The sequence below is a fragment of the Clarias gariepinus genome, chromosome 14 (assembly GCF_024256425.1).
Source record: "Clarias gariepinus isolate MV-2021 ecotype Netherlands chromosome 14, CGAR_prim_01v2, whole genome shotgun sequence".
Classification (NCBI taxonomy): domain Eukaryota; kingdom Metazoa; phylum Chordata; class Actinopteri; order Siluriformes; family Clariidae; genus Clarias; species Clarias gariepinus.
Window position 1 is genome coordinate 7,215,877 of NC_071113.1, and position 13,088 is coordinate 7,228,964.

A 13,088-nucleotide genomic window follows, 5' to 3' on the forward strand; every position below is an offset into this window, starting at 1 on the left:
GACCACACTGCTGTATTTGTCATTTAGCACCAAATGACTGACATTATTAGAAAGGTTTGACATCCAAGGTATATGTCCAAAAGTATGTGGACACCTGGTGATTACACCCCTTTGCAAGTCTTCCCCCAAACTGTTGTCACAAAAGTAGTACCACACACCTGTATAAACTGTGTAAGTTGTAGAATTAAGCTACTGAACAACCCTACTGAACAAGTTTTGGATGAATTTGAATTCTAACAGGATCCAAAAGCACAGGTTGGTACTATTACCAGGTGTCCAGATACTTTGGGACATATAGTGGTATACTTTAGGTGGCACGAGACTATAAAAACAAATCAGTTTCTCATTTTCTTTCCCCTTGGATTTTATTATACAGTTGAAGTCAGAAGTTTACATACACCTTGGTTAAATCACATAAACGTTTGCGTGTTTAAAGGTTTTTTTTTCTCAAAGGCTATCTAAAGCTTCTAAATCCAAGACATAATTTATGGAAGTTTCCAAGCTGTTTAAAGGCACAGTCATGTATGTAAGTGTTTGTAACCTTCCAAATCCCACTGTACATTAATTTCATTGCTTTGTCTTAAGCAAATGAGAACCTCTTCTACTGAGGTCTACAGGGTATATACATTTATAAGATATTTTTGTACAATATGAAAAATGTGTTTCCTTAAAATATGCTTTATGTTTTTTTTTTTATCGTTCTTAGTTTTTCTATGAATTACAGCACTGTTTAGAGTATGCCCCTCGTGGCCAAATTTCCATACCATCCATCCATCTAGGAACCTCTGTCGTCCAAAAAAACAGCAAATGTACAAAGTGAATATGTGTTATAGAAATAAATAATTAATAATTAATGTCTGTTTGATGCATTTATTTTTTATTTTTTTTCTTACTGTATAACATAATTGTGTTGTGCAGTCCATCCAAAATACTTTATAATTTTAATGCTTGTGCCGCATTTAACTTATCACCACCTGTCTTAGGGCAGGTGAGCTGATAGATACTATAATAATCTTTAAGACACAGTAAAACCATGACAGCCCCCCCAACCCCCCCTCTTTCCAGGCTGCTAAAATGTTGAATATCTTACTGTAGGTCTTTTAAAGTCCCACATGTTCATCATAAATTATTCATCTTTTTGTAGTCAAGCTCAGCTATTTTTAGTCAAGTAAAACCATAGGTATTTAACATATGTCTGGTGCCAGTTAAAATATAATTTGGCCATCAGTTCTTTAAAAGTGAATATAATGTAAAGATACGACTTGCGTCTTCTAAATATTGAATGCATATATAAAGTATTTCCCATGTTTTCAAGATGTTCATTAACAATGGTACACCATCATCTGTATCTAGGCAAATTTTATTTTCTACCCTCCCTATGGTTACGCCCTCAAGGTTGGTTACTTGTCTAACGGCTTGAGTTAAAGGTTCAATAAAAAGATTTAGTGGCAGTAGTGGATTAATGGGACAACCCTGTCTACATAATCATTGTAATAATGTGATTTTTGTTCTGGCAGTTGTGGAAGAATATAGTGTTTTTATACACTATATGAATGTTTCACCAAATCCAGGTTTAGATATTGCTAGAAATAGAAAATCCCATCCAACTGAGTCAAAAGCCTTCTGAGCATCAAACTGAGAAGAGCTGAACTTTTTTTTTTCAATAGATATTTGGTTAACTGTACGAAGAGCTCTTATATTATCATGTGTTTTTCTATTCCTTATAAAACCCATCTGGTCCCCCATACAGTATATCAAAAGGGGCATTATTGACTCCATTTTCTTAGCTAATATGGATGAATATAGTTTGTAGTCTGTATTCAGGACACTAACTATTCTGTATTTTTTGCAATCCATTTTATCTTTTCCCTCGTTTGGTGTTATTGATATAAACACCTCCTTCCAAGATGATGGGAGAATTCCTCCCTTAAATCTGTAATTAAAAGAGGCCTCTTATAGAGGGAGCAGTGATTCTCATAGATTTGTACCACTTCGGGGAAACTCATCACAGCCTTGAGATTTATTTGCATTACGAATTAAGATTGCCTTATTTACTGATATTTAAAAAAAAATGTTTTTTCATTTTGATCTTTGCCAATAGAGGTTTAAAAAAATAATAATAATTCCCTATTTGTCTTATCATTTCTGATTGGTCTCTGACTTTGTGAATTGTATTTTTTGTTCGATGTTTTCTAACCTTTAATTCGGTTAAGATAGAGGCTTATGGTCCTGCATCAGTGTCTTTGTTTCATAAATCTACAGTAAGTTTTCCTCAAATTCCTTACAATAAATTTAGTAAATTTCCTCATTGACGGATCTTATTTGCACTAATGTGGAACTGCATTATTAGTGCTGTGTGTTTGCTCCAAAATTTTAAGTTGCTTTTTCAAGTCTAATAATTTTTCATCTTTAATCTTTTTCAATCTTGCAGATTTACTCATAATTTTCCCTCTCAAAAAAGCTTTGGCAGTATCCTATAATATGGCAGTACTGACTTTCCCATTATTGTTATGGTCCAAATACATTTAAATTTTTTTAGATTTTTAACGATATCTACATTCAATAAACCTTTTTTTAATCTCCATTAAGCGGCTTTTGGTATATTATCCAGACATACGTTTAAAATTAACCCACAATGTTCAGAAGGGTCCCCCTGCCTGATTTCGAAACTTTTAACTCTATCTAAATTCCATATTGGATCTCTGTAATTTCCGTCATACAGTATGAGCCATATGCAAGGTTATTTTGAGTGAATAAACTTGCAGCCAGTAGAGTAATGATTATTAATCTACAAAATCTGGGAATACACTGAGTCTCACTTGCGCACACAGCCATCTTGGTCAAAGTCACCAAAGACTGGCTGCTTATAAAATCCCCTATTTTTTTTTTCTCTCATTCTTTTCTTTCCTTTGGCCTTTTATTTTGACTCATTTCATTGAACTGATGCTGGTTTAGAGGTGGACTGCCAGATAAACATATACTGAATAATCTATACAGAAAAAAGCCCAAACACTAAATAATGAAATAAGTTGTGTAATTGCATTATGCCCACAAGAATTGTACATTTTGTTTTGATTTTGCCAACTGTTATTTTTTTTAGTGATATACATACTTCACTCCCACAGCTGTATATATGGTTACACCTCCTTTAGATGTACTTCCTCAGCAGGTACGTTTTTGCATCCACCACCCCAGTGATTCTGAACCCAGTGACACTACTGAACATGGATTCAGATTTTCCTTTGTATATTTTCCTGATTTCTGGTAAGACCAAACTAAGTATCTTTACATCTGAAATAGCTCTTTATTAATTTCATATATTTTTTATTTAGATCCACTTTGATCTCTGTATTATGGCAGGGAGACAAGTCTGATACACAGCCACATTTAGGACACTATTTTTAAAATAATTTGTGGTTTTAAATTGTATCTGCTTTTACTCTTAAGACATTGTTACTACAACTTACACAAGTTGCATTTATTACTGTATATGATGTAAACTTTATATTTACACCTATTTATTGTATTGGTATCTATTGTATTTTTGCATGTACATTTATGTGTGTGTGTGTGTGTGTGTGTGTGTGTGTGTGTGTGTGTGTGTGGTCATTTTGGTCATTTTGTATAATTGACATGCCATTTGTTGTGGAAATTGATTTTAACCAGGAAATCTAGCTGTAACTGAGCCGTCAGTAAGTCAGGTGAACGCAGATGCCAGAAGACACAATTGTGCGGAACAAGTGCTCTTTGTTTCTTTCTTTGTATCTTGCACATGGGGAGAGAGCTCAGTAGATCCACACTCGGAGAAAGTGATGTTCTTGGTCCCCACTGTTTGGGGTCTGGCAGCTCTATCCAGGGTGCTGGATAGAGCCAGGGTTACATTCAAAATGCCCATTTATGGCAGGAAAGGAAATGTACAAGATTTAACCACTTCCTAATTTCTTTATTCTCTTTCTCATTTCCAATTCAATTTTTTTTTCTTGCATGATTGCTACACAGTCCTATCAAAAATTATGTTTTTCAGTAAACTTGTAATTTTTCATATCACAATACCCCAGATTTCTTAAATTTATTTTTACATATTTTTTATTAAGGCAGAAGAGACAATTGCTTCCGGAGTGGTTCTAAATCTTCATAATTTCTACAGCTCATTTACAGAGACATGTATGGCAAATGCTTCACATAAAATGATTAAAACTGTCAACAAGAAGAATAAAATTCTAAGATATAAAAAAAAAAAAAAAACTTTTAAAAGCAATAAGCATATCAAAGGTATGGGTTATGGTGACTTGAAGTCCTAAATATCTTTATTGTATTAAAAACGTAACTATTAAAGATTATTAATTTTTTTAAGAAATTATTTGGCATATCATACCAAAAAGAAGGAGAAGAGTAAGTACATAAGCTGTGATGGGATATACAAAAAAAGAATTTTACTGTGCAGTAATGTATAGCCTATGTGACGAATAGCACAGTTAAACAAATTAAACACAGTTAAAAATTGTGTCTTTTTTTTTTTCATTAGACAATAATTAATTATTTACATTTTGGAATCAGGTGCACTTTGCCAAAAATCATGTGCTTGTAGAATTTAATTATTGTGATCTGGTCACAGGCCTCCAAATAGTGTGAATAAATTTTACAATTGTTTCAAACATTGCTCATCAAATTATTTTCAAGTGGAAAGTAACATTTTTTTAATGAACACTTGTTGGAAGGAGTTTCCACTGTCAAAGGTAAAGTTGTAACTTTCACAATGAAAAGTCATGAAGACAGAGGACTTTTTGATTTTTGACTAACATGACGTTATATTTTTTCTGTCTTAATGAGAAGTAAAAAAAAAATAGGTTAGGTATTGTGTGCAAGAGATCACGCTGAGCATTACATTACATTAAGCATCATTATTAATTAAGATTACCTTTAATTTGCCTTACACATCACACCCACTCATATTTAGTTATTTACTGTAACAGGATGCCTATAAGTATATTATTTCTTTATTATTGAATTCAATTCAATTTTTTTTTTTATAAAGTGTTTTTTTGTCATTGTCGCAAAGCAGCTTTACAGAATCAAAGGAATATTATGGAAAAGAGTATGAAATGTATGAGAAAATAGTTAATAGACTCAAAATTATCAGATTGTCCCTGATGAGGAAGCTGAGGGCAACAGTGACAAGGAAAAACTCACTGACAAAGCCATCCTCATTTGGGTGATAACAAATATCAGGAAATGTTTTGCGGCCATACTGATTTAATTAAAAATTTGTAGGAAATTCCAGTCCTGAACTATTAAGTGAGTGCACTCAAAGTGCTTAGAGAACAGCTGCATCAGTCGAGGCTAGGCCTGTCTTCATGGTAATATTAAATCGTCACCAGTAAAGGAAAAAAAAAAAGGATAGATTTAAAAAATGGATAAAAGCATTTATTCAGGCCTGTACACAACACATTTGACCATATATAAATATAAGTATGTGGACACTTGATTGATATTTTAGCATAAAATAAATGTCACTTTCTCACTTGAACTGAGATGACCAGACTTTTACAGCATGTCAATGCCTCTGTGCTTAAAGAATACCTTGCAATTTGTGGTTTCTATGTAACAAGAAATGGTGCAAATGTTGGTCCTTTTAGTTTTGAGAAAGAAAAACAGAAAAGAGAAGCTTGTGAAGGAAACAATTTGTAGCTGTTGGTGATATGGGAACTGACCTGTTTCACAAACATTCCACATCATTAAAAGGAACAATTTAATAAAAATCATTTTTTTTTGTTTTAAATAGGTATAAACCTGTAATCATTGGAGAACTGTTGTGGTTAAAAGAGGAATGTAACATTGCATGACTGAAACAATGATTGTGGTAGATTTAAATATAGTTTGTGCAAAAGGTTTGATGGTTCCTTTAAGTAATTTAGACATGATATCTGATATGTTTTAATATCATTATTTCAGATTTTTTCTGAACCTCCTTTTTTAATTTTCTTTCATTAAAATAATCATTTTTATTGTTAATATTTTATTGATAATAATAATCATTGAAAAAAATAGACACTGATAATGTTCTTTAATAAAAGAAGAAAAATATCCAGCAAATATTAAATGAAACACTCCTGGACCAATGACCAGGCAAAATTTTTCTATTTAGAGCAACCATCACCCTATGGTGCAAACTTTATTGAGATTCTCAAGAGAGAGATGTGTGTGATGTGTAAAATCAAGAAAAGCATAAGTCTTTCCACAGATTTTGGATTAGATGCTAAGCTATAATAAGATTTAAAAAGACCAAAATGAATAAATAAGTACAAAAATGACAATGAATTGCAAAATTAAAGCAGAATAAAAGTGTAACAAGATGGCAAGTGATAGTGTTGGAGGCACTTGTTGGGAACTTAATAAGTGGGTTTGTTGCCTGGTAGGGGCTATAACAGTTCATATACAAAGGGGCATTTTTATATATAAACCATGTTATTAAGGAATGGCACATGCATTAAAAATCTCTGTGACTTTATTAGTGAAAGAAGGACATTTTTATGAAAAGATATTTCCTTAGTTGGACAAGGTGTTCAGTTGACGTCTGATGTCCCTTAAGGCTAATTTTTATCCTCATCAAGTCAATTATTAAGACGTTGTCTAGTCTTATTGGTGAAGCTGTTTAAAAGTTGTCAATTTGTATCCCATTGGAGCAGCTTACTAGAGCTATAGTGGTGTCATTTTTAAGGTTCTGAGCCACTGATTAGAAAGTCATAAACTCCAGCTTCAGCACAAATTGCTTTCAAGTTTTTACTATATGGTCCATTTGCATGTCCCCTAACGCTTTCTCTGCTATCTCTCTGTATCGTTACACTGACTAAAGACTATTTGTAAAATGAGGAGTAGTGGTATATAGTTATATTATAATTTAGAAGCTTGTGAGTAAAATAATCGACCAGTTTTGGGCCTTTGGGACATTATTCTCCACTGTTGTTTTATCTTGTCTTAGTTGTAATTTACACTGAATAAAAACATAAGTCAACCGACTCGGTGCAATAAAACAGCAATATGGTTTTTTTCATACGTGTTTGGAGAAAGCCACAAAATTACAATGGCAAATCGTAAGAACTGTCTGGGATCCACAATAGTCTGAGATGCCATCTTGTTAAAATCATTTAGAGCAATGATGTCTTTGCACCAGTCACTGTCAGTGTTTTGAGGGAAAACTATTATTTTTAAGTGTTCTGTGATGAAGACTTATCGTGAAAGAACACTTAAACAGTGTATTTAATACTACTTAATCAAATGGTTCCTTTGTAACAAGATACGCTGCAAATTTAAAAAAAAAAAGAAAGAAAGAAAAGAGAAGCTTGTGAGGGAAATAATTTATAGCTGTTGGTGATAATAGGAACTAATTTTTTTTCACAGACATTCCATCTTATTAAATGGAACATGTACAAATTTATAAAAAGCTTGATTTGTTGCTTTTAATAAATATACAATTGTAATTATTGAAGCATTGCTGTGGTTAAGAGAGGAATGTAACTGTGCAGGAATTAAGCAGTGATTGTGGTTAATTAATATATAGTTTGTGCAAAGGTTTCTATAAACAGAAGTAAAATAATAACTTCCACTACTATGATTATTTGCATTTGAACATACATTTAGACGTGATATCTGATATCTTTATTATTTATATTTTAGTGTTTGTTTTATTTTACTTTTATTGTAAAAGTAATAATCTTCAATGAGAAAAATTACACATAAATTATATTTCTAATACAATAGTGTTTCTACATAATTTGGAATGAATATCTTTGCAAGATGTATAATTATCATTTGTTGTTGTGCTCTTTTCAATGGATTACAATGAAATGCTTGTAAATTAAAATAAAAGTGTAACAAAAAGGCAAGTGAACCTATTGGAGACAGTTATTGAGAAATGAGGAAGTGGGTGTGGCTGCTGGTAGGGGGTTTTAGCAGTTCATGTAGGAAAGAGCATTTTTGTGAAAAACATTAAAGGATATTAGGGTATAAGTTCTTTATTTTAGAGGTCTAATCTTCTGCTTCTGCTGTATCACTAGGTCTAGCAGATAGATCCATATAGATCCAAAATCCATACTGTATATTCAGAGTTGATTTAAACAAACATACAGGCGGTAAGGAACTGATTATTGCATACACTAGTTTTCAGAATGGATATATACAGCTTTTATACACTTCTGCTAAAAACTGATGGTTTACAACTGGCTTATCATTAGTAATTCAGTACCAGGTCCTGTCAGTAGTTTAAAGGCTATGCTACTGTAGATTAACAATTCCTAGGGTCTATCTAATTATGTAAAATGCTTTTAATTAAATGTACTCTAATTATAGTTATCTAACCAATCTAACCAAATTTTTATTTTATGTATCCTGGTTTTCAATTACAGTGTCTCAGTCAGTGGTGGCTTTTAACATTGATCCAAATCCATGGAAAAATTTCAAACAAAACCAAAACACAGCCTTTGGCTACAAAGTGATACAGAAAGACAACACAAGGTAAGAAACCCAATGGCCATAATGCTCCATTGACATGTGCCTTCTCCTGTAACTCATGCTTCATACACATTTACATACATTTCTTATGGCAAAGTAATTATCACTTCTAATTTGTTCACATTAGTGGTAAATTGAGCACAGTCAATTAGTGCTAACCTTTTGATGGAATGTTCTCTCACCAAACAAAAATGTAATTGTTTGGCCTTAACAATCAGTGCTATGTATGATGTATGATGGTGGAAGAAGGGTGAGATGTTAATTCCTAGGACATTACCCTGCCTGAGATGCATAGGGTGGCAACATCATATTGTCAGCATCTTGAAATAAATTTTCCTGGAAGAAAAGGTTTGATGCACTTCAGAAAATGGATCATGAGTGCATGAAAACATGGTTATATAGAAATACAAAGGTAAAACATTTAGATATCATGAAAAAAGCCTGTTTACAACTTCTATAGGAAAGAAATTCATCTGACCAAGGAGGCCCACAAATCTGACCTTAGATACACCAGATCTGCCAGGAAGAATAAGCAAATATTTCAGCGTACTATGAGCAGCTTGTGGAAGGCTACCCCAGGTCTTCAATTTAAGTAAAGCAGTTAAAATGCAATACTGTTAAATACTAATGATGTGTGTAAATTTCTGAACCCTAGAAAAAATTAGATATTAAAGATATTAAAACTAGCTATTGAAAATAACATTTAATAGATAGCAGAAATGTATAATAAGGGAAATCTTTGAAGTTGTGAGGATTTGAATTTGAGCATTTTTAGCCTAGGTTTTTATGTAAACCATAGCTTCAGGTGTAATTTTGGGACATGACAGGAATATATAGTAGATGTTTATCTACAAAACCACATTTGTGAATAATCAATTCAGGCTAAATACAAAAGTTACTTAAAATAAATTATGCAATGACTAACACATTTTATCTTCATTTCTCTGAAGATAATATTGTGTATATAATCCAGCCAAGATTTAGGCTCCACTTTGGACTAAAATAGAACTCTTTCATGTCAACGCTTTTAGATTAACAATATATAACACCATGATTCATGTTCTTACATATTTATTAACTAGATTTAATTATGGTAATTATATGATGTTATTTAGCCTATCACTTTGTATTAACAAACCATAAATAATCAGCATTAATGCTCCATGACTGCAAATAGCAAACGATGACAAATAATAAGCGCATGCATTAATCAATATATAAACTATTAATGGGTCAAATTAAACACACAAAGACCAACATGTAAAACACCTACTTGTTTGTAATTGAACTAAGTCTAAACATCAACTAATAATATTTATGTTTGAAGCCCAAAGTATAGAATGTTTTAAACATTTTTTTTGCTTTGTTAACATGTCGAAGATGTTGTTTTATTTTGTTACATATATATTAATTTATTTAAATTACTAGGTTTATGGTTTGCTAATAAAATAAACAAAGCTAGTGAACCTCAGAAGCAGTAAAAAAATGAATAATGTTTCAGGGATGATTATAAAAATACACTCACCTAAAGGATTATTAGGAACACCTGTTCAATTTCTCATTAATGCAATTATCTAATCAACCAATCACATGGCAGTTGCTTCAATGCATTTAGGGGTGTGGTCCTGGTCAAGACAATCTCCTGAACTCCAAACTGAATGTCAGAATTAGAAAGAAAGGTGATTTAAGCAATTTTGAGTGTGGCATGGTTATTGGTGCCAGACAGGTATTTACAGATATTTCACAATCTGTTCAGTTACTGGGATTTTCATGCACAACCATTTCTTTTTTTTACAAAGAATGGTGTGAAAAGGAAAAAAACATCCAGTATGCGGCAGTCGTAAGGCAGTAATGCCTTGTTAATGCTAGAGGTCAGAGAATGGGCCGACTGATTCAAGCTGATAGAAGAGCAACTTTGACTGAAATAACCATGCACAACTTTGAGGCGGTGGGCTACAACAGCAGAAGACTCCACCAGGTACCACTCATCTCCACTACAAATAGGAAAAAGAGGCTACAATTTGCACGAGCTTACCAAAATTGGACATTTGAAGACTGGAAAAATGTTGCCTGGTCTGATGAGTCTTGATTTCTGTTGAGACATTCAAATGGTAGAGTCAAAATTTGGCGTAAACAGAATGAAAACATGGATCCATCATGCCTTGTTACCACTGTGCAGGCTGATAATGGTGGTGGTGTAATGGTGTGGGGGATGTTTTCTTGGCACACTTAAGGCCCCTTAGTGCCAATTGGGCATAGTTTAAATGCCACGGGCTACCTGAGCATTGTTTCTGACCATGTCCATCCCTTTATAACCACCATGTACACATCCTCTGATAGCTACTTCCAGTGGGATAATGCACCATGTCACAAAGCTCGAATCATTTTAAATTGGTTTTTTGAACATGACAATGAGTTGTCAATGAGTTGTCAATGAACATGACACTGTACTAAAATGGCCCCCACAGTCACCAGATCTCAACCCAATAGAGCATCTTTGGGATGTGGTGGAACGGGAGCTTCGTGCCCTGGATGTGCATCCCACAAATCCCCCTCATCTGCAAGATACTATCTTATCAATATGGGCCAACATTTCCAAAGAATGCTTTCAGCACCCTGTTGAATCAATGCCATGTAGAATTAAGTCAGTTCTAAAGGCGAAAGGGGGGCAAACACCGTATTAGTATGGTGTTCCTAATAATCCTTTAGGTGAGTGTAGGTTCATATGGCTAACATTTTCCTTTATACTGTATCCCTTAGTTTAATTGTGAGTGATCCCTTAATCCGAAGTGGAAATAGGACTGGCAAAGTGTACAGCTGTGAGTTTTTACAAGGAGGATGCACACCAATACAAATGAACGGTACTACTGCTTATGCAATATTTATTAGTCATAAGTCATAAGATATTGCAAAATATTCTTTAAAGAGGGGTTTCCATTTGATATAATGTTAAATCTTGGCACATAGAACCCCCTGAGGCTGTCAACATGTCCCTTGGACTTTCAATGAATAAAGATCGTCAGTCTTCAAATGTAGTGGTAAGCTACAGCTAAAATCATTCTGTCTCTCAACTCAGGTAAGGTTTAAATTATTTGATTAATTTACAAGATGTATTACTTGCCTGTGTAATACTGTGGATACTAATACTAAGGACTACATTGTGTTATATTAACATTATGTCGTCCTCTATAATAAGGATTTCACAATCCCGCAAGATGAAATGACTGATGGGAAATTTTTCCTTTCATGAAATAAAATCCCATTGTTCACTTGTTCCCTATACCATTCACAGTTCCCCTTTAAAATTGTAGGACATTGAATTTGGTTGATGGCTGGTAAGGTAATATCAAAGAATACGTTCTTGTGTGCACAGTGATATAATCTAAAGCTTAGTACTGTGGCTATACAGTAATACAAAATAATGGGGTAATAATATTAATAATAATAATAAAAATAATAATAATAATAATAATAATAAGATAATAATAAATAAAGCTAAACTTAAATATGTCTTTACACAAAGAGTGCTATGATGCTGCTCTAATTAACCTCCATGTTAAATTTTGCTCTTTGTACAAATGATGGACACAAATGATGTCATTGATACTAGACTTGTGTGGAACATTGTACTGATGCTCATGCTCTACATCACCCACATTAGAACGTCAGGACAGAGGGGGCTGTTTTGGGTGGTATTGTAGTGCCAGCTATTAAATCTTTCCCAAAGATGCAGCTAGGTAGGCTACTGTTGTCCCAGTCAAACTACAGTTAAAAAAACAAGTGCTAAATTAATGCAACACAACAGAAAGACTTTGGCCATTGACATTGATGAATGGCAGCGTATTTTCCAATAGGCTGATAGCAGTTAACAAGGTGAATATTTCCTAATACTGGTGAAAAGCCAATTAATCGGTGAATCCATAGTGAAATGTGCTGTTAGTTAATCATTTATTCTTTTCATCACTGTACATTATTGATTATCTCAAATAATATTTTTTTAGGTCTGTGGCCCAACCATTCCCAAGGTTTGTAAGAATTTTACTACATACAACGGCATGTGTTTTACACTGATTAACAGCAAAAAAACATCAGGACCAATACCAAATACTCTGAGAGGTATTTCATATGTGGAGCTAGCACTAGTGAAAACCCCATACTTTCTACTTTACAATATTCTCTATTCTTATATATTTATTTTTATGCTTTCTTTACTATTAGCTTGCCCACCACCAACAGACATCGCATTCTTGTTGGACGGCTCTGGAAGTATAAACTTCTGGGATTTTAAAACAATGAAGAATTTTGTGATAAACATGGTGAATGGTTTAAAAGACTGGGATTTTCAGGTATGGACAGAAAGATCTTTGCTTTTCTGTTTTAAAATAACAATAAAGCAAACATTTTGACTGTTTTTGTAGTTGTAGTTTTAATGTAATAAAAATAAAACATAATGTATATCATTTTAAAACTATAAAGTACCAATGAAAAATTGTTTCGATTAAAGTGGCAGAGTCAGGATCCACAGTCAAAAAGAGTTTAATAAAAAGAACAAAGCAGCAGAAGTAGTGCAAATAGGTTTA

General features: G+C 33.1%; 1 protein-coding gene across 1 annotated transcript in view; it reads left to right on the plus strand.

The window, feature by feature from the left end:
• Positions 1–3,215: 3,215 nt before the first annotated feature.
• The window catches only part of LOC128541162 (integrin alpha-M-like), a 45,950-nt gene continuing 36,077 nt past the window's right edge, over positions 3,216–13,088 (plus strand). Inside the window, exons 1-6 of the mRNA XM_053511420.1 lie at positions 3,216–3,264; positions 8,403–8,511; positions 11,269–11,369; positions 11,476–11,546; positions 12,510–12,624; positions 12,727–12,854. Of these exons, the coding sequence (XP_053367395.1) occupies positions 3,225–3,264; positions 8,403–8,511; positions 11,269–11,369; positions 11,476–11,546; positions 12,510–12,624; positions 12,727–12,854 (564 nt within the window). The 5' untranslated portion in view covers positions 3,216–3,224. The remainder of the gene's footprint in view (positions 3,265–8,402; positions 8,512–11,268; positions 11,370–11,475; positions 11,547–12,509; positions 12,625–12,726; positions 12,855–13,088) is intronic.